Here is a 26,271-nt window from a genome sequence, read left to right as displayed (position 1 = left end):
ACCGGTGTTAAATCTGGATGGTCCAATGAGATGCCAGTGGTGACTGTAAAAACCATACCCCGATTCCAGAGTCTATGGTTAAAGGAGAGTTCCGGGACTTTTTTTTTATTGTCCCTACGGGTCGGCCATGTGTTTGTAAGCATAAATCGGTAGATCGTAGGAAACTTTCCTATGGACCTTACCCGACTTTTCGCCCCTTATCGCACTCGAAATCAGCCTCCATTTTGTGATAATCCTATCATTCCGCCGCATCGACCTGGCTCACCTGCCTTTGCGGCACTAAATCAAATCCCCCGCCCCTGAAACAGACTTTATCAAAACATTCATATTCCCCGCCTCTATCCGTGACGTGACTGTGCTGCGTAGGCAAACGCGCCCAGGCGTCTTCTACGCGACTCCACACAGACCCCGGAAATCAACACAGATCAGCTCACAATACAGCGCACCACAATTCGGAATATGAAACTGTACTTTGAAATCAAACCGCAAGATTGTAAATGTGGTAAAGTACATTTATTTGACATCAAATGTTTAGAGAATATTCAGCGATTTGCATTTTTATTTGCTCATGTTCCAAAAAGTTCGTATTGAGGAACGCGATGGTCCTTTGCTGTACACAGGGTCTTAGAGCATCTCACAATACAGCACCACAATTCGGAATGTGAAACCGTGGTTTAAAAGCAAACGGCAAGATTGTACATTTGGCAAAGTACGTTTATTGGACATCAAATGTTTAGAGAATATTCAGCGATTTGCATTTTTCTTTGCTCTCGATCCAAATTAGTTCGTCTTGAGGGAAGCGATGTTCGTGTGCAGTACACAGGGTGTTGGTTTACGATAAAAATAAGCTCTTCTGTCGCACTGATAATCGCATGGCTGTTCCAACAACGAGGCACTAGGCCACCACAATGGTAGGTATGTTGCATCTAACCGTTAGTACCGCGTAAGGGCATACTTGTACTTGGCGATCGTCCCATAAAATGGTCAGGGTGGTAACGTTGTTCACGCGGAGAAGCAACTGGCGGCTGTAGAAGCCGTCCGCCGGTGTCTGGTACTCGTGACACAGACAGTAGTGAATGATGTACCTAAAAACATAAAAAATGAAATTAGTCTCACCATCAGATCCTTATTAAAATTATTCATTTCATAGCGAGGACAGCGCTACTGGGTGTACACAAGTGTTTAAAGGCGTGGCGAGGCATGGAGGGGGGGGGAGTGGAGTACAAGGTAAGTAGCATAAAATAATAAATAAATAGGGCCAGCTGGTGGCAAGTGCAAGGTAAGTGCAGAACAAGTGCTGGGAAGGGGGGGCTGTAGGATACTGAGACAGTCCCCCAGTGCAGGGGTTGACAGGGAGGCAGTGCAGGTGGAGAGTGGAAGGGCCCAGGACCGAGGTCGCAGACAGTGGACCAGTTGTAGCAGTGGATAGGGAGAGAGAAAGCAGAAGCAAAGAGGAAGGTTTTGAGGTGCTTCAGTAAAAGCAGATGTTTCTCCTCCAGATAGTGCGCGGTAGAAAACACTATGCCACATAGAACGAACAAGTACAACTGAACCCGTCTTTAAAGCCACTGTATAGTAATGAAATTGCGGTATAAACTCATCAAAAGTTACTTACATTATATTTGCATTTTCCATTGTGTCTCTGTGTAGGGCAGACCCGAAACACCACTCCTTCTTTGCCGACGTTACTTCTTCTAATGAACGTGGCTCATCGTTTTGTTTCTGAAATTTTATTCATTATCTTTTCTTAGTCTTTCAGGATGGTCCCGGCCTGTCAAGGTCAAATCACAATAGAACCTTATATTGGGTCGTGGGCCGTTCCGCCACCCGAGCAAAACATCAAAGCAGCTGACCTTCACTTTGAGCGAGCACACATTTCTAGTTAGCTCCAGTTAGTGTAAGGGCATCTTGTCTGCGTGCCTTTTTTTTTATTGTCCCTATGGGTCGGCCATGTGTTTGTAATATGGAAACATTCTATAATTTTTGTAAAAATGATTTATATTACTGTTTGGTTTAATTGCAATGGGCCTGCAACATGAGGAGACTCGAGAGAACAGACAATCGAATTACAATCATTTAAACCGTGATGTGTATTTCTCAATGAGCTCTGCTTTAGGTGGACATGGAACAGAGGCAATGTTGGGTGGCAATGCAGTTGTCCCCTGCATAGGTTCGTTCACCACTCCATGTATGTGCCTATCGAGGACATCTACGATAAGTCTCTCAATAAACTCATATTGCATATCCTCAAACACTGGTTTGATCACCCATTGTTTACTTCTTTTAGTGAAGGCCTTATTGTAGCGAAGCGTCCCTAAAGTTCCGGTCGTCCTACTTTGTTGACGGCCAACATTATGGTTATGTGCCAAGACCGCTAGAAGAGTCCGATTTATCATGCCTTCCATGCCAAAATGCAATCTTTTGGGCCTGTACTTTAGGCACATATTGTGGAACACCTCCAAATCTCCTGTGTGGCAGAATTCCGTGAGTCCCCTCAAATCTCTTGTTATAGTTTTATCAAATACAATCTTTTCAATGGCCTTGTGAGTGGGTGATGAAGGAATCAACCACTTCTTCTTCCGTGCCTCCTCTGTGGACAAATGGCCATGTTCACATTTGTGGAAATGCTCATTTGTCGACCATCGATGTACGTTGCTACAGTGCAACATTACTGACCGCCATTTTTCCAGTAGAATTTCCAACGACCCTTCACATGTTTTTGAGCTCCACCAAAGATGGTTGCTGATTGACTTGGACCACTGTGAAATACCTTGCATATCTTTTTTTTTTCCTGCAGCCGACAATTTTTTATTGATTGATTTTGCAAGATGCCAAACGTCAAATTGGTGATTTATATTTTTGTACTGTTCTCTCATTGTCTTGGCAATTGAAACGTGTCTGTCCGTGGCTATCAGGTCGATCACCATTCCCCGCGATTGTAGTTCTTGCAATGATGCTACAAAGCCAACTTTCTCCATGGCCACTGAGGATGTACTTTGTGACACCTGCACGACCACCGAACTCACAATTTTCTTACTTTCCATGTCCTGAAAGTGGTAGGTGCAGTACTTGGCTGAAAATCCTGGACTGTCGCATTGTCCATCACCGGCTAGCCTGAAGCGTTTGCCCGCGAATGTACTTTCCATTGACATTTTTTCCATTCTCCAAGCTTCGCTGATGGCTGGAAATAGATAATCGGTTTGGTATTTGTAGAACTGACTTTTCGCAATGAAATGGATTCCCACAAACTGAAAGAAATACTGTAACTTTTTAAAACTTGAACCACTAAAAAGTGCGGCCGCTGCACAAAGTAGATTGCCTGCTGGCAGTTGCCCCAGCATGGGTTGTGCAGACCATGTGAACGGATGATATTGTGTACAGGTGGCATGTATTTTAAGGTTAGTGCCTCGAATTGCACGAGTCACATTAATCAATGGCTCCCCACATACTTCCCCACCAACCCAATGCCCACATTTCATCATCATAATAATATCCATCAAACAGCTATCGAATACAATGAATTTGGCCTCTTTCCTTATACTGTCACTCTGCATCCCAGCTGGTTCGGCCTGTAACGTTGAGGACATGTCACTCGCATGAAAGGTACAATCTCTGATATCGTCTTCCGCTATGCTGAGTGATATTGATGGTGTTTCATTGTCGTCCACTTCATTCTCTTCCATTGCAACATCTGTTCCTTGTCCGGAGATGGGAGAAAAAAACAATGTCTTCAACTTTCGCGTGCTCTTATTTTTTGCGGGTGTGGATTCTGTGAATTGATCTACGACTGCATCCAAACTACCAGGAGGACATTCACTATCAATGGCTGGTGGTGGTATAGCTCCGTTGTCAATCACTTCATATTCTTCCCATTGGCACGATGCATCTCCAGTCTCAAGTCCCTGCCAAAAGGTTTGACAAGCAACATCTCTCGTTCGCTTCACTGTCTGTGTAGATCTAGTTCTTACACCCACTCGCAACTAGAGGACAGATTAGAAAAGGGATGTTCAGTTTAAACACAACTTACAGTATTGAACTATTGACAGTGAAAGACAACATAATATAGTGAACAGGACACTAACCTTCTTTTGCTTTCTTTTCTTTGAAACTTTCTTTCCTCGAACTTCAACATCTGGACGCTGTTGCTCCGACTCGTGTGTGCATGTCTCCACTTCCTCTCGCGCTGCAACGACTATACTTTCATGATAAGCACATCCATCACTCACTGAGGCTCCATCGACTCGCTGAAACATAGAACTTTCATTAGTATGTATAATAATATTGAAAACACAAAATGTACTTGGGGACCAATACCCATACGTACATCTCAATAGCAAAACACGAATGAACGCATTGTGTAGAACATTCAAACGACAATAGTTCACGCATTGTTGATCTAGTTAGATTGAACTGTCAAGATCCATACCTCGGGCTCCGCATAGACTTCCATTGATGATATTATTGAAGATGACGCTTCAGCAACTCCCTGAAACACAGTAATTGCATTAGTATGCTTTTCTATTTTGTTAAAAAGAACATAAACTTTGAGCAGGCGTCAACGGCTCATCTAAATAGACCTGCACAAATGATCAGTTGTCTAAAATAAATAATGGATATGTAAATATGATTCGATTTGCTCGATCGTTGGAAGTGTCACCACCCAGAGATCTGCATCAACTACTAGGGGTGATGTTCTTGTAGAAGAAGCTCCGTCATCTCCCTGAAACATAGTACTTGCGTTAATAAAGAAGGAAGTATAGCGGATGTAATCACGTCATATGATTTCGCTTGATCGAACTGTCAGTATCCATACCTCGAAATGCATAAGAACATCAAGGGACGATGTAACTGCGGTGCACACTTCTGCAAGCTGTTGCGCCGACCCGTAACTGCATGCTCCCCCTTCTACTTGGACTAATGCTCCATCGACTCCCTGAAACATAGGACTTTCATTAGTAATGAACACAATATTGAAAAAAGAAGACAAATAGGAGGGCGACGACAGAAGGACATATCAATGGCTAAAAACGAAAGAAACATTGTGTGTAACAATCACGCTACAAGAATGCAAGATCTGATGATCTCCATCGATGGAACTGTCCGGAAACGTACCTCGAGCATCTGAGTGACATCTACGGTTGTCGTCAATGCGTTGGACTCCTCAGCATCTCCCTGAAAGACAGTACTTGCATTATTTTGGATAACAATAATTATAACTGAAAACAAAGACTAGAGGACGAGTACAAGGGTGTACCATTAGGTAAAATAATTACACGATCGATTAAAACTATTGATTTACATGCCTAAAACAAGTCAGTGTCAGAATAGCTAAGTAAGATTACCCGATAGGCGCTTGAAGTGGCTGATGACTGCAATAACGACACGGATGGAGAATATTCCGCCTTCATATTGAGTGGATACATAAATGGGGAAATTATTGTTAGCTAATGCTACACACTACCGCAAGGCCGAGAGATAAATACGTAAACTTGACTCACCAGTGGAGGGATGTGGACGAATAGAGTGGGAATAGCGGTTGAGAGCAATTTTCGCCTCGCTCGCGGTGTTTTCTTCTTTATTAGCAATGATGTGGAGTACATGTCTGGGCTAAAGTGCCTGCTGCAGATGCGGTATCGATCACCCCTCTTGTCCGCAAAGACTTCTAGGACTCTACTTTCTAGCTCAGAGGCTGGATATCCGCAATATCGGACCCATTCTCTTATCTGATCTATTGTCTTAGGGAAAACATGCATTATAGTACCTTCAGATTTGTTATGGGTCTTCGAAGGGCAACCGCCAATGGAACAGGCAGGCATTATGGAAAGTTCTGAAAAGTAAAGATCAACAATTCTCTATGAATACCAATGTGTTAAAACAGTAAATGACACATAAAAGGTTCAATGCAAGGTCCGTTTTGGTTCTTGGAACTATACACGTTATTCACATGCGGATAAGTATTTCAATAACTTTCAAAAAATAGAAAAAGTAATTTGACTAAACTCAGAACATGTGACTAGTTCCTTGCATGTACTGTCGTGAACGAAAAGAAAACATGGATGCAATTTGATGACTACTAGCAAATAGATATAAATTAAAAAATTGGACGCAAAATGATTATGGTACATGGACTTACCTTGACGAACAAACAGTTAGATGCAGGGATCAGAGTAGTTTCTTGTCGTAGAACAGGGAGCAGTTCACAGGTTGCAAACTGACGAGTTTGCTCAAAGTGGTCACGGAAGTTCACAGAGACGAAGAGCAGATAACCAGCACCTTCACGGGTTGACTAGCAAAGCGCAAAGAAGTTCTCATTAGAAATATGAGGTGGGTTATAAAGAATTCGAACCAGGGGTGTGTTTGTGAATGAATGACGTGTATATGTCGTGGCATTATGTGGATTGCAGGGGGCCGTCCAGCGTGAGGGGGATGCTTGGCAGGAGACACGGGGTCTGGAGGTAGACATGGGAACAACAAACCCATGCTCTATAGACCACTTTGAAGTGTACATGGTCTTTGGCACCTCTTGGCCTTTATCGCTCCCTGACAGCTCCACTTGCCAGCAACTCAAGTACCCCGGTGCGAACTGCCTTTGATAGGGCGGGGGGTGGATCGGGGCGGTGGTCGTGCAGACAAGACACAGGAAGACTCGTGAATGGAGACACACTTATGTGGATTGCAGAGGGCCGTCCAGCGTGAGGGGGATGCTTGGCAGGAGACACGGGGTCTGGAGGTAGACATGGGAACAACAAACCCATGCTCTATAGACCACTTTGAAGTGTACATGGTCTTTGGCACCTCTTGGCCTTTATCGCTCCCTGACAGCTCCACTTGCCAGCAGCTCAAGTACCCCGGTGCGAACTGCCTTTGATAAGGCGGGGGGTGGATCGGGGCGGTGGTCGTGCAGACAAGACCCGTTTGCCGCAGGGCCTCACCAAGGAGAGGCCATCTAACTGAATGTAAGAGGATGGCTGCAGGATCTACTACATGGAAGGCAGGGGGGTGAGTTTATAAATACCTCACCCTCCCAGGAGAATATACACTAGATTCATTTAAAAAATCAAAACAACCATTGTTAAAATATATGTTGGGCTTTATTTTAGATTTTAATTAAACATAAATAATAAACATTACACATTGTAAAGTTGAGGTTGCAGCACATCGAGGGAAAATCCGCGGTATTGTCCACTGTCACTGGGGAAATGTTGTCTAATGGCAAGTACCGCACAGGCAGGTATTACTCTCCGAACGCGGTGTCCGAGCCTCCCGTGAAGCCACCAAGTGAAGCAACGATAGGCCACCAGCCTGTACCACCTGTGAAAAAAAAAGATGCAAACTGTATTAAACTGACCAAACTTTCTTATCAATGTCGATTCAGGTAACACATGTCATTTTCCTTAGAAAAAAATTATATCTAGAAAATGCACTATATGGAACCAATTTACATGCGTTCCAATGATATGTAAATGTAATTTTATATGTGGGAGACGACCATGAAATAGTGGTGGCATCACTGACATCACAAACAGAGTATACTTACTCGTTACTCGGATTACGCGGACGAACAGTGCCACGAAGTTCGTGCATAAGCACCATCATCATCCTCAACACTGTCCGTGAGAGGCAGGCTTCCCTGAACTCTGGCAGCTCGGTGATGCATTGCGGACTTTGCTCGCCTTCCTGCTGACTTTGCTCGCTTTCCGAAATGTAGGCCAAGCACCCGGAATTTTCACGGCAGCAGCAGTTCTCCTCCTCAGTTGGCATTAGCTCGCACCGATTGCACGTGCACCAGGTGGAGACGCCGTCCATGCGACATGGTCCAGGCTCTTCATCCGTTGACTGGTCCTCCCAACTGCCGTCCGAATCCCCATCGTTTTCGCGTGCTTGCCTTTCCAGTAGTTCTTCCTCGGTGTACTCGGGCTCGTACATATACGGCATTATTGTGGCCATTGTGCGGTAAAGATAGTAAAATAATTTATAGCGGTGGTACTGGTATCTGTTCACACGGGCTACAAGCGGCGAAGGTAGCTGACCAGAGCACTGAAACGAGTCACAGAATACTCAAAGTAACACAGAGAGAGGAATGGAATCGAAAATCTGCTGCTGTATGTTGTGAAACGGTCTGTTTATACTTATTGGGGAAAGAGGCGTCCTGCCATTTCCATGGCAACACGTCAATAGCTGAGGCGCAGCGATTGTTGACACGAGACGTGCTTGAAATGGGCAGTACGCGTCTGCTGATGTCAGGCTCAGGGGCGGGGGATTTGATTTAGTGCCGCAAAGGCAGGTGAGCCAGGTCGATGCGGCGGAATGATAGGATTATCACAAAATGGAGGCTGATTTCGAGTGCGATAAGGGGCGAAAAGTCGGGTAAGGTCCATAGGAAAGTTTCCTACGATCTACCGATTTATGCTTACAAACACATGGCCGACCCGTAGGGACAATAAAAAAAAAGTCCCGGAACTCTCCTTTAATAAATATATATAACCCCCCCTAACGGGATTCAGACCAAAGTAAATGTAGGGAGACTAGCTAAAATACTTGAATAATGTAATGTAGAAGTCCCTGTTATAATAGCTGGGGACTTCAATGCGAAGATAGTTCTCCCAGACTACAAGATCGAGGAGAGGCGCTCTGGATCAATTGAAAAGGGATTCTCTAACAAATATGGCAAACCTTGGAGCAAGCTGATTTTGAGTCACCAATTGACTATGCTAAATGGCTATACCAAAGGTGATGCTAAGTGTGGTGCAACACGAGTAGGAGGGGGTAGTTTAACAACGATTGACTACATCATTGTAAATGAAAAGGCCAATAGTTTTATTGATATGGCTATAGGCTGCCGTGAGGAAAATGACCATCTACCACTATATGTGATGCTGAAATACCCGCAAGTGGAGGCCGGACATCATATGGGCGGTAATATGGAGGTAAACAATGCCGCAAATCAGATTATTTGGAATCCCACTAAATTGGAAAAAGTAAATGCTATCGCGGTTAAAGAACTAAAAATGTCCGGGTCCCCGATTGATAGACAAGATGTTACCAATAGTGACATCATTGGGAAATATGAAAAAGTAGTGAATAAGATCAAAGAAGCTTCCGCTCAGAAACGGAAGTACTGCAGCAATGGTGAAAGATGGAATCTTTCTCACGGCAAGCACCATTCCTAGGACGCAGAAATCAACAAAGCCAAAAGTGCACTTAGGAAAGTAATTAAATAGCAAATTCTAAGAGGCATGATGCCACGAAACAGATCATATGGTTAGAAAAAAAATATATAGGAGGTGGCTACGAACACAAACAACATAAAGCAAGGAAAACATGCTTAAATATTGCTGCCCAGGCCAGGAGCAATAACCACCAGGGCATATGTAAGGCAATAATTGAGGTAAAAAAAATAACCCTACCGATTAATAGTGTGGCTGAAAAGGATTGGATCTCAAATGTAAAGTACACCCTGGGATCTGATGCAGGTAAAAGAATGACTGAAGGTCTGTCAGGCCCAATGCCTAGCAAACCTTTCCGAGACCTCCTTAGAAAGCATGATTGAGAAACTACACACCTCCATGGCCACTGGCCCCGATGGGACATGCAATGCTCTGCTACGCCTGGCACCTGAAGCATGGGCAAAAGCCCTCATGCGTATGAATAGGGAAAAAAAGGGATCATCCCAGAAACGTGGTGTGACTGCATCATTTTGCCGATTCACAAAAAGGGTGAATGGAAAGATCGTAAAAATTATAGAATGTTGGCATCGGCGGACATTACAGTGAAAATATTTGCGAAAGTCTTATTGGAAGACCTGAATGTATGGATAGAGGAGAATAAGATCAATTTACCAAGCTGGGTTTCGTGCGAAATCTTAGACCACTCATAATATAATAAATCTAGTTTCGGCTGTGTAGTATACCTGGGAAGTTCTTAATGTACCAGTGTATGTAGTGTCTGATTGCTCAGCGGCGTTTGACACTGGTAAGAGAAACTATGGAGCAAACTTATGACTTGGGCGATGCCGCCAGGCTTACTACACAGGATTCAATTGTTGTATACAGATACTTCTGTCAGTTCGTTTGGATGGGGAAGGACCATTATCAGAGGCAATTCCCACAGAAGGTGGGGTGAAACCAGGCTGTAGTCTAGCAGCCACGTTATATAATCTGTATTTGGCCGACTGCATGAATGAGATGGATAAGAGCATGGTTGATGCAGTGAAGATGGGCAAGATACATCTCCCATGGTTAGGACATGCAGATCTGGTTCTGTTGGACTACATGCCAGTAGGGCTACAGAACAAGCTAAATTGTCTGACCCAATTCTCTGAAAAGAACGTGCTGGTACTAAATATAGCAAAAACAAGTGATGTCCTTTTTAGGCACCACGAAACAATCGCAGTCTAACAATTTTAAATGGATAGTGAACTCAGAGGTGATTGAAAAGGTTGAATGCTATAGATACCTGGGAGTCATAATCGATCCAAAGCTGTCGTGGAAACTGCACTGGAGCTCAATCAAACTTCAGTGTTTAAAAAATGCAGGTGCTATTAGTCAATTTATTGGCAGACAAGGTGGATTTTCTGTGAACACAATTCTGTTGCTAAATTCCAGTAAAATAACATCTAGTCTACTTTATGGAGCAGAGATATGGGCGAGTAGGTTTGTAAATGAAATATTTAAGTTGGAAGGAAAATTTTAAAATAGCTAGATTACCCACAGTAGTATCTTGTGAATATATTTTATTGGAATGCGATTTTAGATATGCTAAAGATAGAGTGTATAAATCTGCAATGTTATATACGTGAAGGTGAGCACACCGACTACCAATAAATTTGTGATGGAATTGATGAAACATTTTTTAATAATGAAGAACGCAATAAGCACTTTAAAACTTTGAATGCATTGTTCATGGTATATGTGAAATGGGCTAAGGGTAATGCCAAGAGTTGGCTACTTCTTAAGCAAGCAAAGATTAAAAAGCTATTACAAGGTTTGATATACAGCTGTGCCAAGGAACGGGATATGGTTTTTTTGGCCACAAAATCAACAAGTGGCTCATGTTTAGAATATCGGACCCCGGAAACTGTGAAACCCAAATAGCAGTATGCCTTTCCTAATTCAGCCAGTAAGATTGTACCTGATGCTCAAGTTTTATAGATGTGAAACTATGGAAATTTAGGTGCAAAAATGGGCTTTGAGAAAAGTTTAAGGCTATGCAGACTATGTGGCATGGAACAAATTGAGACTGCTAAATATTTGATATGTTACTGGGAAAGTCTTTGGAAGTTGCGTGCTAAATATTGCCTAAGATTGCCTAAAATGAACAAGTTACTTACCTTGTAACGTTCTTTCGATGGGATGTTCCTCCAACACACTCCTTATCTTTGATAATTCGTCTCCAGCTTGCTGGCCTCGGTAATTTTTTCTCTAAATAGGGCCATGCGCGTCGACGTCCACCTAGTCGATGTCCCTCGACGGCCACCGTATCGGCGCCGACGTCACCATGCCCATAAATAGCCATGCGCGGCGTCATTTGCTCAGTTCCGTTTTGTAGCATAAGATAAGTCATGCCTGAATTGGTTATTGACCTTGAAGGAGCGTAAGCTGCAACCACAAAGGAAGTATTACTGCGGGGATGGATGGGAGGGGCGATAAGGAATACGTCGGAGGAACATCCCACCGAAAGAACGTTACAGGGTAATAAGTAACTTGTTCTTCGAAGGGATTGTCTCCGACGTATTCCTCATCTTTGATAGACTCCCATAGCAGTGGCATGTAATTGGAGGTGGGAGTAATAATGTCATGTATCCCCTTTAGGAATGAACCGCATGTAATACAGCTTTTACAGATCTGGTCTCTTGACTAGTGGAGGAATCCAGGTTGTAAAAGTTTGTGAATGTATGTGCGGATGACCATGTGGCAGCCGCACATATTTCTCGGACCGGTACCCCTCTTTGGAGGGCCGAAGAGGCTTAGATACCCCTGGTTGAATGAGCCCTAAGATTTTGGGGTGGCTCCTTCCCTGCCAGTTTGTAACAATCCAGAATGGCCAAAATAATCCACCTGGAAATGGTCTGTTTTGTTATGGGTAGTCCCAACTTGTGACCAGAGTATCCTACAAACAGTTGGTCTGCTTACCTAATTCTAGCCTGTCTGCTGATGTAAAAGCTCAGAGCTCGCCTTGGGTCCAGCCTATGTAGCCTTCCTTCCTCTTTCCCGGGATGGGGAGGAGGGTAGAACGAAGGTAAGGTCATTTTCTGAGTAATATGAAATTCAGAAACCACCTTCGGGAGGAAATTAGGTTTCACCTGTAGGACAACTTTGTCCTTATGGAAAATTGTATGGGGTGGGGGTTGGGGGGTTTACAAGAGAGCTTGTAGCTCGCACTCTCCTAGCAGATGTTAGTGCTACCAATAGGACAGTTGTAAGCGTGAGAAATCTCAGCGAACAAGAGTGGAGTGGTTCAAATGGAGTACCCATTAGGAAGTTTAAGACTAAATTGAAGTCCCATAAGGGAACTTGGAATGGTCTTGGAGGATAAACATTAGTTAATCCATTGAGAAATTGAATTACTAGAGGTAGTTTGAAATACAATGTTTCCTCCGCAGTGCGCTTGAAGACTGAAAGCGCTGCGAGATAGCCTTTTACTGTGCCAACTTGAAGGCCTGAGTTTGCCAAGTAGAGTAGAAACGATAACACTGTTGGTGTACCACATGAAAAAGGGTCGATATTCCCTTCTCTACACCAGCTGCAAAATTCCAACGGCAGCGGTATAAAGACTTTGTTGCTGACCTTCTGGCCGAGAGCAACACCTCCATGACGTCATCAGGGAGGTCCCAATCCTTGTACCTCACCCTTTCAGAAGCCAAGCGTGAAGATTGAGGGTTCTGATGTCTGGATGGAGAACCTGACCTCCCTTCTGCGAGAGAAGATTCTCTTCGAGTGGAAGACGGATTGGAGGGCAGATGGACATATCTAGAAGGTCCGGGTACCACGTTCTCCTGGCCCAGTCCGGGGCAATTAGGATCATGGTTTTCCGGAATCTTCTCAACCTCCTGATCATTTGAGGAATAACAGGGACTGGTGGAAACGCATAAAGGAGTGGGAACTCCCAGTCCACTACGAACGCGTCTCCTAGAGCTCCTCTCGGGGGAAATTCCCTTGAACAGAACAGATCGCACTTCCTGTTGGTGCTTGTGGCGAACAGATCCACCTGAGGGGTTCCCCAATGGGCGAAGATCTCTTGAAGGACTTCCTGAGCTAGCTCCCACTCGTGGGAGACTCTGCTCTGCCTGCTCAGAGCGTCCGCTGTCAAGTTCTTCTCTCCGGCTAGGTGGACTGCCGATGGAGATTCCTTCCTGAATTGCCTCTCTGCACAGTGGCAGTGACCCTACGCCTCCTCTTTTGTTGAGGTAGTGAATGGCCACCGTCTTGTCTGTCATTATCAGGACATTTCTCCCCTGTACTGATGGCAGGAAAGCTTTCAGCGATAGTCTGATAGCTCTCAGCTCCAATAGGTTGATGTGTACTCTGGACTCCGATGGAGACCAACGACCGCTGATGGTCAAGTCGCTGGCATGGGCTCCCCACCCCGTGAGTGAGGCGTCTGTGACTACTGTTATCTCCGGCCATGGTTGCCAAAACAGTTCTCCTTTCAAGATGTTCTCTGGATAGTCCCACCATTGAAGGTCGTGGGCTACCTTGTCCGGAATCCGGAGGAGATCTGTCGTTCTCCCTGAGAATTGCGACCACTGAGTTCAGCGCCCACTGAAGAGATCTCATTCTCAGGCGAGCCTCTGGCACAAGGAAGATGCAGGATGCCATGAGGCCTAGCAACCTCAAAAAGTCGAAGGCTGGGAGACGTTGGGCATTTTGGAACTTGTTGACCATCTGCAGAATATCTTGAGCCCTCACCTCTGGTGGCGAGGCTTTTCCCAGGTAAGTGTCCAGGGCTGCTCCAATGAACTGGAGTCTCTGTGATGGTTATCATCTGTGACTTCTTTAAATTGAAGGAGAAGCCCAGTTTGTGAAGGAGGTGGCAGACAATCTAGCTGGACTGAGCTTGTTCCGAAGATACAGCCATGATCAGCCAATCGTCCAGGTAAGGGTAGACGTGGATCCCTTCCCTCCTTAGACTCGCAGCCACTACCAACATTAGCTTGGTGAAGACCCTCGGGGCGGAGGTTAGCCCAAATGGCAGAACTCGAAATTGATAATGAGTCGCCAATTGCGAACCGCAGGTATTTCCTGTGTTTGAGATGGATTGGCACATGGAAATAAGCATCCTAAAGGTCCAGAGATACCAGCCAGTCCTGGAGCTGGAGGGCCTGAAGGATCTGAGAGAGAGCTACCATCTTGAACTTGTCCTTCCTGAGGAACTTGTTCAATTCTCGTAAGTCCAGGATGGGTCTCAGCCCTTGCTCCTGTCCGCTACAGGTACCGGTTCTATGGCATCTTTCTCTAGCAGGTCTATAATTTCCTGCAAGAGGAGCGGATCTGGAACTTTTAGAGAGCTGTGCCCTGGTGGATGACTCCGAGGGATGTGTAGAAAGGGTAGGCAGTAACCCTGGGCAACTGTCTCCAATGCCCAAGGATCCGACGTTATAGCCTGCCATTCCGTCAGATGGTGAGTTAACCTGCCCCCTACAGGTGTTTTGTGTGGAAAGACCTCAGACTGGTTTGGGGCAGCTGATGCAGATGCCGAAGGGTAAAGAGGCACCTGCTGCTGCTGCGGCTTTAGTACTTTTGACCCGTCCACCTCGGGTGGATCTCCTTTGGCCTCTTTGAGCCGGCTGTCCTCTGCCTTTCCCGAATGCGGAATAATAGCGAAAGGACTTTCCTCTGCCAGAGGTTCCTGAGAGGCGAAAAGGAGTTTGGCAGATTGCAGCTCCTAATGATTTTGCCGCTGCTTTAGATGTCTGCAACTTTTCCAGACTGTCATCAGCCTTTTCACCGAATAAAGAGCCGTCAAAGGGCATACTCAAAAGTCTGGCCTGTACATCTGGAGCAAAGCCAGACTTTCGCAACCACGCATGCCTGCGGATTGTTGTACTTGCCGCCATGGCCCTGCTGATACTGTCAGCGGAATCAATGCCGTTTGAAGTGACTCTCACATGGCATCTTTGCCATCTTTAATAATGTTAAGGAAGGCTTCCCTTTCCACACCTTAGGGTATGCAGTCAGCTGCTGATGAAGCACACTCCCAGTGTGACTGAACCTGGCGAGCGTACAGGTGGCGTTGATGGACTTCAACGCCATACTACAAGCAGAAAATACTTTTTGCCATAGCATCGTACCTCTTGTAATCTCTATCCTGTGGGACAGTAGGGTAAGCGGTCCTGCTGCTTGATGAAGTTGCCGCTTGGACCACCAGGCTCTCTGGAGTCGGGTGTTTTGATAAGTATTCAGGGTCAGCCGCAGCTACCCTATACTTGGCTGACAATCTTTTATTGACTGCGGGGATAACTTCAGGAGTTTCCCAATTAGATGAAATCTTTCTTTGTAAGGCTGCATGGAAGGGGACCACAGGATCCTCCTGTGGACCTTTGTCTAATAGGTCTGTCAGGTCATCCTGTTGAAAAACAGGTGAAGGCGCAGACCAACCCATAAATTCAATAATCCTTGCCATCAGGGTTCTATAGGGTGTTCAGCATGTTCCCCTGGGTCTGGCTTAACAAATTCCACTTCTGCGGAAGGGTCAAGCCCACTTGCCTCATGTAATGACTCCTGCAGGTCTTTCAACCTTCTTTCCTCAGAGGTGAAATCCTCTGAAACAGGTAGTGTGGTCCTCTGCAACCCAAAGGTTTCCTGGTCAGAATCCTCCCCTTCTTCATAAATTGAAGATAATCCAGGGTACTCTGACCTCGGAAATGGTGTAAAACCCATTTCTAAGGCAGAAGGAGCCAAACTCATTATTGGGCGAGAAAACGTTGATGTCGTCGACACCGATATGACAGGCTTCGAAGGCGCCGAGAAAACTGGAAGAGGCCTCGAAGAACTCAAGAGGATCGGGATCCTACTCGTGGATGTCGACGACGGTCTCGGCGTCGTGCCGGAGGCTCTTGCTATCACCGTAGGCTGTGAAGTAGCCGTGGTTTGCTCCTTCATTGGCGTCGAGTCGACCGACCGATGCGTCGAAGAACCCTTCGACAACGGCATCGATGGCGCCGATCCATGCGAAGGGATCTTAGACGATGGCGTCGAAGACGGTGCCTTCTTACCAGATGGCCCGTGGCACTCTCGGGTGGAATGTTTTGCCGGGTGCAGCGACTCGCAGCGTTTCGATTTTTTGGGTTTTTCACCCGGGGTATCACCCTCAGCTGTCTTCGAGGGGGTCGAGACCGCTTTCTCGAAGACGCTTAACATTTTCTTCCTGAATTCCTCCCACTCAGCCAGAGAGCTGTGTTTTGTGGGGCAGGAGACCCTTTCTGGGGAAACAGAAGACGAGGAAGGGGATCCTCGACGTCTCTTCTTTGAGTGTCTTGATCTCGATGAATGGTGGGAGCTACTTTGAGATCTAGAATGGGAATGTTTGACGGCGAGGGAACGAATGCCTCGACTCAGCCGAAGAAACTTTCGAGGAGGTTTTGACTGACTTACCTCTCGAGCTTCCCCTTGTGCTCCTTCAAGGCTTTCGCCGTCACGGACATGCAGTCCTCAAACTCCGAACAATGGTGCTCGGCTCCCAAGCACCACAAGCAGATCTTGTGTGGATCCGTTATCGAAATTTTTTACCGCAGTCTCACATTTTTTAAAGCCGGATCGCGGCGTTGTCAGTTCCGATGAAGATGCTATCGAGAACGAGTTGGTATATTCGAGGAAAAGTAGAAGGTTTATCTGACTGAACGACGATATTCCGAGGCCCCACAAAGCGCGGAAAAAGTGAACTGAGCAACGGACGCCGCGTGTGGCTATTTATGGGCATGGTGATGTCGGCACCGATACGGTGGCTGTCGAGGGACATCGACTCGGCGGACGTCGACGCCCAGCGCCCTCTACAGAGAAAACATTTCCGATGCCAGCAAGCTCGAGACGAATTATCAAAGATAAGGAATACGTCGGAGGACACAATCCCTTCGAAATATGAACTCATGCCTATCAGATGATAGAAAAAATATGGCAAAGACTGATGGAAGGGAATGATACGAATTTGATTTTCCATGATGACATTTTATGAGAATGTTTGCTGGGGGCCCTTTGGACTTCCTTTTTTATGTTTTGCTATTTCTTTGTTAGAACATGTTGCTAAGTGCAGGAGGATATTTTGTAACCTTCCTATCTTTTAGATTGTGAGATCAGCAAACCCCAATTTACGGGGAGTTCTGAGGGGTTACACTGTATCCCCTTTTGGTTACATGCAAGCTAATCTGAACGGCTGGTGGCAGTGGTTATATCCTATCTACTTTTGAGTCATTTTTACTTGCAGGCTGTACCCAAAGCTGCGGTAGTACACAGAATGATCAAAATGACAAGAGTATTCTTTTTTCGCCAATTCAAGATGGCTTGCCCTTTCTAGGTTCCTCCTTCTGCCGTGCACGGTGAGGGAGGCCTTTGACATTGGTCCTTGGGAGGGTTCCGTGGTAATGCCTACCCAGGTGCCAGTGTCGTGCCTGCTTGGAACAAGTTCCAACTGAGCAGGTGTGGGTGTCCTGAATGTACAGGCACCACACAGTTTGAATGATACATGTTTGCCGATTGGCTTGGTTCCTGTATAAGAGGTATGGAACATGGAGCTGAAGGCAAGCCGACAACTAAAATTGAAGAACCGACAAGGAAGAGGAGAGACGCCTGCAGCCACTTGCAGACGACTGGAGATACCTGACAAACCGCTGCTGTCCTACCACTGCTTCCAAGAATTAGGAGAGATCCAAAAGGACTCTCCCCTTAGATTGGAGGGACCAATCAGTCTCAAGACTACCTGCATTTTGCACAATGAGCTGACCTTCACCGGCTGCAAACCACCATACCCTGGGACCTGTGGCCCTTGTGCAGTGCATCACCTTATGAAGAGCGAATCCTCCCGAAACTTTGGTGGACTCTTTCCGGACCTCCAGAGACAAGATTCCAATCCTTGAAGTCCCCTCACCCAAGTGCTGGAATGAGAAAGCAAGACATCAACCGGGCGGTAACTACTCTTCGCTGGTGCTTTAAAAAGCCCACCAAAATCACAGAACCGCAGAGAATCCATTGCCTGGAGCCTTTTTCACTCAACTGCTGCTGCAAAATCTATTTGTGTCCCTTTTGTCTGCCTAACTAAGAATCTGGTGACATGGGGCTGCTGCTGCATCGCAGAGACATCATGCTGCATCCTGTTCTTCATATTTAAGGTACTGTGAGTCTCTTGGTAGAAATTGCCAAGAGGAGTTGCTTTGCTGCTCCTGTGTTGCGAGTTTACCCACTCACGTCCACCCAGGTCCAATACCTGAGCCCCTCCAGAGAGGCTTCCCCGAGGTCCCTGATCCTTTACTCCCCCATCCCCTTCCAAACAATCCCTGATCCCCCCCCCACCTCCAACGAAGAGTGTTGGTTACTTGCTACCGAAGACTTCCTCTGGAGCTCTGGACTTTCTACAGCTTGTACATCAAGCTCGTTTTGGCCTCCAACTATGGCCTTCAGACACTCATAACTAGATAGGGATGGACTAAAGCCTCAGACATATGAAATTAATGCAAGTATTTACCTGCTATGTTGGTCTCATTTTATTAATTCTTACCTGAAAAAGATCTTCTGAAAGCTATTACAAAAGTGTTACTTACCTTTGAATTGCCTACTGCCATTCTGCAAGTATTACAAAAGTAATGTATTTGCTGTGAATGTTACACTGTTTTTTCTAAACTACTAGTGTGTTCTAGTACTTACTTTCCTAAAGAATCACCTTTACATTGGTGTATATATAAAATAAACCATTTTTATATACATTCTAGTGTGTAAATGTTTATTTGGCCTTTGTACCTTCCTACAGCTCTTTCTCCCTCCGAAGATAAGCCTGGCTGATCAGCCATTGCTGCCAACATACTTGTGTGGTTCGGGCCTAGTATAAGAGTTGGAGCCCTGTGCCCCAAGAGTCTTCTAAAGTCCTACCGTTGGTAGACTTTTGCAAACCACCCTCCCAACAGTGTAAAATACAAACTCTCAAAATACAGAAAGACAATCGATTTGTGGTGACTTGCAACCTTAAAGCCTCAAAACAAGAGTATGAAATGGGGGACTACGTGCATCTGTAACGTGCAAAGGATCCAATCTAAGGAAAATCAGTTGTACCTCTTGGGAAGGAGCCTTTGAAATTATAGACCGCATATCTGGTTGCGTACAAGATTACTACCAAAGAAGGGGGTGATCAGACAGTGGAACGCAACCAGCTGAAAAAGTCATTCCTGTTCAATTCTCAAAAGGAATCATCTGATCACAGGTAGAATGGCAAGAAATTCTCAGATGGGAATGTCAAAATTAAATGTTAAAATGCAACAATGAATAAGCAAAATGGAGGGAAGGAGGCAAAAATCCCTTGCATCAATGCCTTATACCAACCCAGCCTTGCTAACCACTCATTTGAAATAAAATAGTTTCCAGACTGGTGAAGGAATCCTGGGTATGGAGAGTGATGCAGCACAAGGAAATAAATCTAAACAGAATGGAATAGTGTGAAAAAACCTTTGTCCAGGAATACATTTTCTTTCTGCATTTCCCCCCCCCCAAAAAAAACTCAAAAATTAAACTACCTGTCCCCAACACTATTCCCTTCAAAAACCTATTTGAATAAATGGAATGTGTTTCATTACACAAGATCAATTTTGAATGACTTTACAGCTCTATAGTGTTAGCTAGTGCAAATAGTGTTTGATGTTATGCAGCCAAGTGACATGAAAAAAACATGCAGACTTCTACAAATTATGTTTTTTTAGTACCGGGCGGGGTATTCAGGGGTGCTGCCTCCCAGCCAATCAAGAGGCTCAGAACGGAGGCTTTACCACACAACACCCCCACTCCAACTGAAGGCCGCCACCTTCCTGTGCCAGGAATCGGGTAAATGCACCTCCCGCACCCCTTATCCCCTCCTTACCCAATGCCAAATTCCACCCACACAAACTGCCCCACCCCCTCCCCCACTTACCTTGCGATGAGATTGCTGAGGATCGCATCTCCTTCCCATAAATGGCCACCAAGGAAAGGGAGAAGGGAATACATTTAATTCCCTTCTCACCGATCAATGAAGCCATCCTGTTTTGTAGTTTGTCAAGTTGGAAACGGCAAACACGCCGTTTCTCAACTTAAGAAAAAAATCATTAGTACACCAGTACAACATGCCGGGGTACTAAACACAACCCTAGCAGGGGGTGGGGGCATTACCAGTCAGGTAATGCCCAGGGCTAACATTAAAGCCCTCCCTTCACTCAGGCTTCTAGCTCATGTCCCAGGGCATTCCCTGAGCGACAATGACCCCCTGCTCGGGTTATATTGCTTAAATATTCTGGCCGACGATGAACAATTTTGTCATAAATTATATATGTTGTGTTGGAACACCTTTTGCCATGAAACGAAGTCAAAGGTTGGGCTGTTTTGATACTGGTTGCTGATGAAGCATGGGTATTACATTGGTTTTCAATGATCGAGGTAAATCACATTCAGCATTAGCAGGAATATATCAAGTGTTCCCAGGTCAAGGACAATCACTGAGGGTCAAATGCCATTTCGCTGCTTACTGGATTTAATGCCCTGCATAACAAAGCAGAAACCACCATTGTATGGTCTGACTGATAGGCAGATAAGAATAGAGACAGGAAAGGGTTGGTGCAAAGGTTGTGCACAAGGGGGCCCTACCACACTAAGCTGCGGTACAAGCTTTTTGTGACCGTTTGGATGGAGGGGCAGTTGGACAAAAGGATTGAGGCATGTAGCAGACTGCAAAAGCATTCCTGCAAATTAAACAGCATGTATTCAAATAAGCACTATTATCCATACATTTTTACTGAGATAGTTGGTCAACAGGAATATACAGAATATATTTCCCACACAGTATACAGTAAATATCTAAACATGTAGATAAGACTGTTTTCACAAGCAATTCACAGACATCAACTCTTAATACAAGCTCAACTTACCGGTCAAATGAAGTTGACTTCCAAACAAAATCGACTTGAAAATTATGAGTAACCTCCACAGGTGCACCAACACTACTCCTTAACTCGATAGCAATTTCATCACCATAATCTGTTAAGGTTTGTTAAGCAGTTTACCCGATTTACATTTTTATATATGGCTGTAAAAGGGTTAAAAACATGGAGCAGCAAACTTGCATCAGGGAAACGCATGAAATATATGCTAAAACCAAAAAGATTACCAACTCTTTCCAGTTACCAATGATGCTTTAATCTATTAACATCTTTAAGTAAAGAAAATGGGGACACAACTTTGCTTCCGTAATACAAATATGTTTAAGACGAACAGCAAGCAGTTCACTCTCCCTCATTTGCATTTCTGAGGAACCACACAATCACATCTCTGGAGGCTACACTCTAACACCAAGAAGACCAAAAGAAAATCCAAGCAGCAGTTAAAGAGAACCAATTTTTTTAAAAGCCTCAATTACGTATCTCAAAATAGTGATTGGCGAACAAAACAAAACAACTTAATATATAACATGGCTAGTACAGACAAGCGACAACACCCAAAAGCGAAGTATTGTTGAAGCCCGTCTCAATGCCCCAGATGTTAAATCAACCTGCAGGACATGGTAAACTACAGTGCAATAAAATATGCCATTGTTATAGTCCGTTCTTAACTGCTTGTTGTTGCCAGTACCACCATTCTTCTTTGAATTTAAGAGCAAATATACTTTCTTCAGTGTTTCTAAATTAAAATTCCATGCCTATATACAGCTGAAAATAAAGCAGTTGCGGCATGCAAAAAGCATTGTATAGTGATTAGAGAGAAAGCACTTCCAATCTTGTGGGGTTACACGTGACATTTCCTAGTACATGGTCATATCAGACTCGCAAATACATACAGGTGTACAATAAATGTGAAATTAAGACACTGGGTTACCAAAACAGTGGGACATGAACAAGACCAGCTCATATGCATCGATATGAACAGATAATTTTGCATCCAAAAAGGAGCGTGTATTTGGGAGACAAAACGGCAAATATGACATTTTACTAGAGGCACTTCACAATGGAATTATTTTAAACACTGAAATTTAAAATAAATTACTTTCAAAATAAGAAGGTCAACCTCATTCATGGAACAAAGCACACAAAGTTAATTTGTAACTAGATGCAATCAACCCCAACAGAAATATAGAAGCCAGCTGCCTCACCTAGCGTCTTCGTTGGAGAACCACCAACAAGCGAACATACATGGTGTATACTTCAGCTCTACTTACTCCCCATTATCTAAAGATGTGAACAAAAGCTAGCAAATGTGGATTCCTTGTCAGCTCCTTAAAGAAAAAACTTTATATGGAAGCCCAGACATAGAATGAATACAAAGGGTCATGGGATGGCTGCACTCTTTTTATAGATGTAAACTGTATACACCATAAAAATATGAATAACACGTTACAAGTCATTTTCTAATGCAGAATGTTTAACTTAAGGGCTCCAATGTCCTATTACGGTTCCATGTAATAAAGTCGCCGGAAAAATGGGCGCTAAATATCGCGTCAAAAAGGCTGTGGTGTGGCCCCTGCAATCCATGTAATGGATACAGGCAACACCCCCGCAAACCCCAGACCCATTATACCGCACAAAGGGAGCAGAGGCCCCTGTAACCCCTGCTCCCCTTGTATGGGATAATGGAAACACTGGGTCACACCAGAGCACTTTTGCCGCGATTTTTTGTAAACTGCAATTTTTTAGCAACCAGATTACTGGATACTCTTATTTTTAAATGGTCATCATTTTGCAATCTTTCTATGTATGAGTAAATACCCTGGCAGCAATAACCAGACCCTTCCAGTGTGCTTGTAGGCACTCGGAGGGAGCGTGTGTTCGCTTACTGCAGTCAGCGTAGTGAAATGACACTGGTGTTTGCCAAGACAGGGCTGCATAGCATGGCCATCAGCAGTGGGCGAGGACGTGGGTCGCCCGAGCTCCTGCTTCATCCTGCTAATAACGATGGCTATTTCGAGCGTGAGATTGTCCTGAAACACGCTCAAGGTTCAGAGGAACACGAGGAGAGGTGGGACTTCGAAATCTGGCCTCGATGGAACTGAGAACAGTGATCTTGGACTCGTGAGTGCTTGGTCTGGGCCGACGAACATTACAAGATGGAACCAGTGCGAGTGGAATGTTGTGGCGTGGTATTACCTGCAGGGTGGCTGCAGACCGCTGCTGGACCGAATTGCTGCCGACAGTGTTGGATCCACATGGAGGGGTGCTGGGTAAAGATGTGCGGTTGGGTCAAGGACATTGACCCTGAATACGTATGTACGTGTGTTTGTGTCAGAGCTGGATGATTTCCGAGGCAGTAAGAACTAGAAGCTTGGAACAGACGCTGAGGCACGATTTCGAGGACGATAAGTGGATGCCTGTTAGGGAGATTTTTCATTCCTGTGCCAATTCCCTTTAACCTTAGAGACCCCCAGCTATCTTGCTGGACTCTGGGCCATTTCATTTTTACTCCTGGGCGAGTGGGACCTTTTCCTCACTTTGTGTTTTTATCTGGCTAGGATTTTGTGTTTTACTGTTTAATGGAGTTTGGTAAACTGCATAAGGATCTGCTTTTTGCATGGTGACACAAGGTGTCAGGTCCAGTCTGAAACTTCCTGCAGGAGTGATGCTGGCCTGCCAGACACCATCCCCTACCCCATCCCCCCCCCCCCCCCCCCCAAGTCTGCCTGCCCAATAGTCTTAGCTGATAAAACTACCAAGCTGGCAAACCCAAGAGGAAAGGGGAATTGGGATAAAATAAACGCAGATCTTCACTGCACCCATTGCTCCTGCATCCTTCCTGAACTGGGTATGCTTGGGTTTGTTTAGCTTCACAAAGTTAGTGCTGCGAGGACCAACAAAGCAATCACAGTAAAAACTATTACTTTTCACTAGTCTCCCAATCCACTCTTGCCTTATCTTCTTGCCCTTCCTAGACACCAATACCTGCAGCCTATGCTTGCTGTGCAGATAGGCTTTCCTTTATTTAGAACTGGAGTTTTCTGAGAAATCTTGAAAAAACTTTAGACAGCTGCCGCTGATGTCTCAAGTTAATTTGCTGCTTCTCTCTGCTCTTAGCCCTGTTTTTCCCCCCATCAGTCAATTAGAGTCCATGAGAGTTCAAAGCTAATTATCTGAGCATTTACTGATGAACAGTAAGTTTGCACAGCTGTGCAGTCAAGATAATTGCTTAGAGTCTTTTGTAATACTGTTTGAGATCATTTCTGCCTGCTTCCAACTCAATTAAGTCAGTTTTGTGTCAGATGTCGTTGCCCCGAAACTGTTGAGGTTGTTGAAATTCAGATTTCCTGCTTATGACTGAACCTTACTGAGCACGGTTCGTTCTTTACTATGATAGTCTTCTTGCGATGTGCCGCTTAGTTTCGAGTGGAACCTTCCTAGTTTCAAAGTAGAAAAATTGTTCGCCGTTACTTGCTGACAGATGAAATCCATACGTTGCAAGACGAAATCTACAGTTTGTCAGGTAGTCTCAACGGGAATATGCAGCAAGCGCGGCTTGTACGCGCGCGTTCTGGGTCTTTTCCTTTAGCCTTCTTGTAGAGTAAGGAACAAGTTACTTACCTGTAACTGTTGTTCTCCAGCATGGGTCTGGCATGGATTCACATGCTCATGAATATTCCCCGTCGTCAGGCTGGGAATCCTCGGTAAAGAAAAAACCAGTATCAGTTTCGTTTCTGATCTGTCTTTCGTAGTAATAACCAATCACTGGTCTCTGCGTCATACTGACCACAGCCAATGACTGCCCTCTACCTAAGCACCGCCTCTGGCAGCCATCTTCAGATTTGGAAGCACGTGAAGTGGCAGTATGACCAAGTGAAGAGCCGCAGAGGGGTAGGCGGGAGGGTTCGCATGTGAATCCATGCCAGACCCATGCTGGAGAACAACAGTTACAGGTAAGTAACTTGTTCCTTCTCCAGCATGGGGTCTGGCATGGATTCACATGCTCATGAATAAAGAATACATAGCAGTACACACATGCACAACCACGGGAGGTGGCAAAGGCTCAACATTAAGCATCACATCAACTCAACATGAAGCATCTTACCTCCTCACCAGGCTCACCTCAGGCGAACAGGTTGCGCAGCACTGCTTGGCCGACCCTGGACTCCTCCCTGGAATCCCGGTCGACGCAGTAGAATTTCGTGAAGGTGTGCGTCGACCTCCACGTAGCAGCCCTGCATATGTCCAGCAGGGGCACACCAGATAGGAACGCCGTGGTAGCTGCGATCGCTCTGGTGGAATGGGCTCTCGGACGGCCAGGCAGCGGTCGGTTTGCCAACCGGTGACAGCACATGATACAGCCGGAGAGCCATCTGGAGATGGAAGCCTTCGAGAGAGCCTTCCCCTGATTGACAGGTCCAAAGTTCACAAAGAGTTGTGACGTCTTCCGAAAACCCTTCGTGCGGTCCACGTAGAACTTCAGCGCTCTAGCTACATCCAGCGAGTGCAAAGTCCTCTCAGCCGGCGACGAAGGCGACGGGAAGAACACAGGTAACACCAAGGGTTCGTTGAGATGGAAGTCCGACGGTACCTTGGGCATGAAGGAGGGGTGCGTCCTGAGCACTACCCTCGCGTCGTGGAAAGTCAAGTACGGGGCCTTGCAGGAAAGGGCCTGGATCTCTCCCACTCGTCGTGCGGAGGTGATGGCCACAAGAAAAGCTGTTTTCCACGATAGAAACTTCAACGGGGCCGAGTGCAGAGGCTCGAACGGAGGTCCCATGAGCTTGGTCAGCACCACGTTGAGCTCCCACGCCGGGGCCGGAGCCTTCACCGGCGGGAACGATCTGAACAGTCCCTTCATGAACTCTTTCACCAGACGATGAGACCACAAGGACGTCCGCCCCGTGGTTCTGGTGTATCGGGAGATCGCAGCAAGATGAATCTTGATGGACGCGTGTGCCAGACCAGCTTTGGCCAGCGTCAGCAGGTAAGGCAGTACTTGGGGAGCCGTAATCCGTAGAGGGTTAATCTTCTGTGCGTGGCACCAGACAGAGAACCTCTTCCATTTGTGTCCGTAGCATTTAAGAGTCGAGGACGCCCTGGCCTTTGCAAGAATCTCTCTGCAATCGGCCGGTATGTCGTATCCTCCAAACTCTATCGCTGCAGGA

General features: G+C 45.6%; 1 protein-coding gene across 3 annotated transcripts in view; it reads right to left on the bottom strand.

The window, feature by feature from the left end:
• UPF1 (UPF1 RNA helicase and ATPase) overlaps positions 1-26,271 on the bottom strand; it is a 1,138,135-nt gene that overhangs the window by 839,845 nt on the left and 272,019 nt on the right. For 2 of the 3 annotated variants that reach the window (XM_069649320.1, XM_069649322.1), the window contains exon 9: positions 21,092-21,200. In XM_069649320.1, the coding sequence (XP_069505421.1) occupies positions 21,092-21,200 (109 nt within the window). The remainder of the gene's footprint in view (positions 1-21,091; positions 21,201-26,271) is intronic. The other variant, XM_069649321.1, reaches the window with a different exon arrangement.

Source organism: Ambystoma mexicanum, chromosome 1p (genome assembly GCF_040938575.1).
Source record: "Ambystoma mexicanum isolate Mex_15411 chromosome 1p, UKY_AmexF1_1, whole genome shotgun sequence".
NCBI classification, from domain to species: Eukaryota; Metazoa; Chordata; class Amphibia; order Caudata; family Ambystomatidae; genus Ambystoma; species Ambystoma mexicanum.
This window is presented reverse-complemented; position numbering and strand designations above follow the sequence as displayed.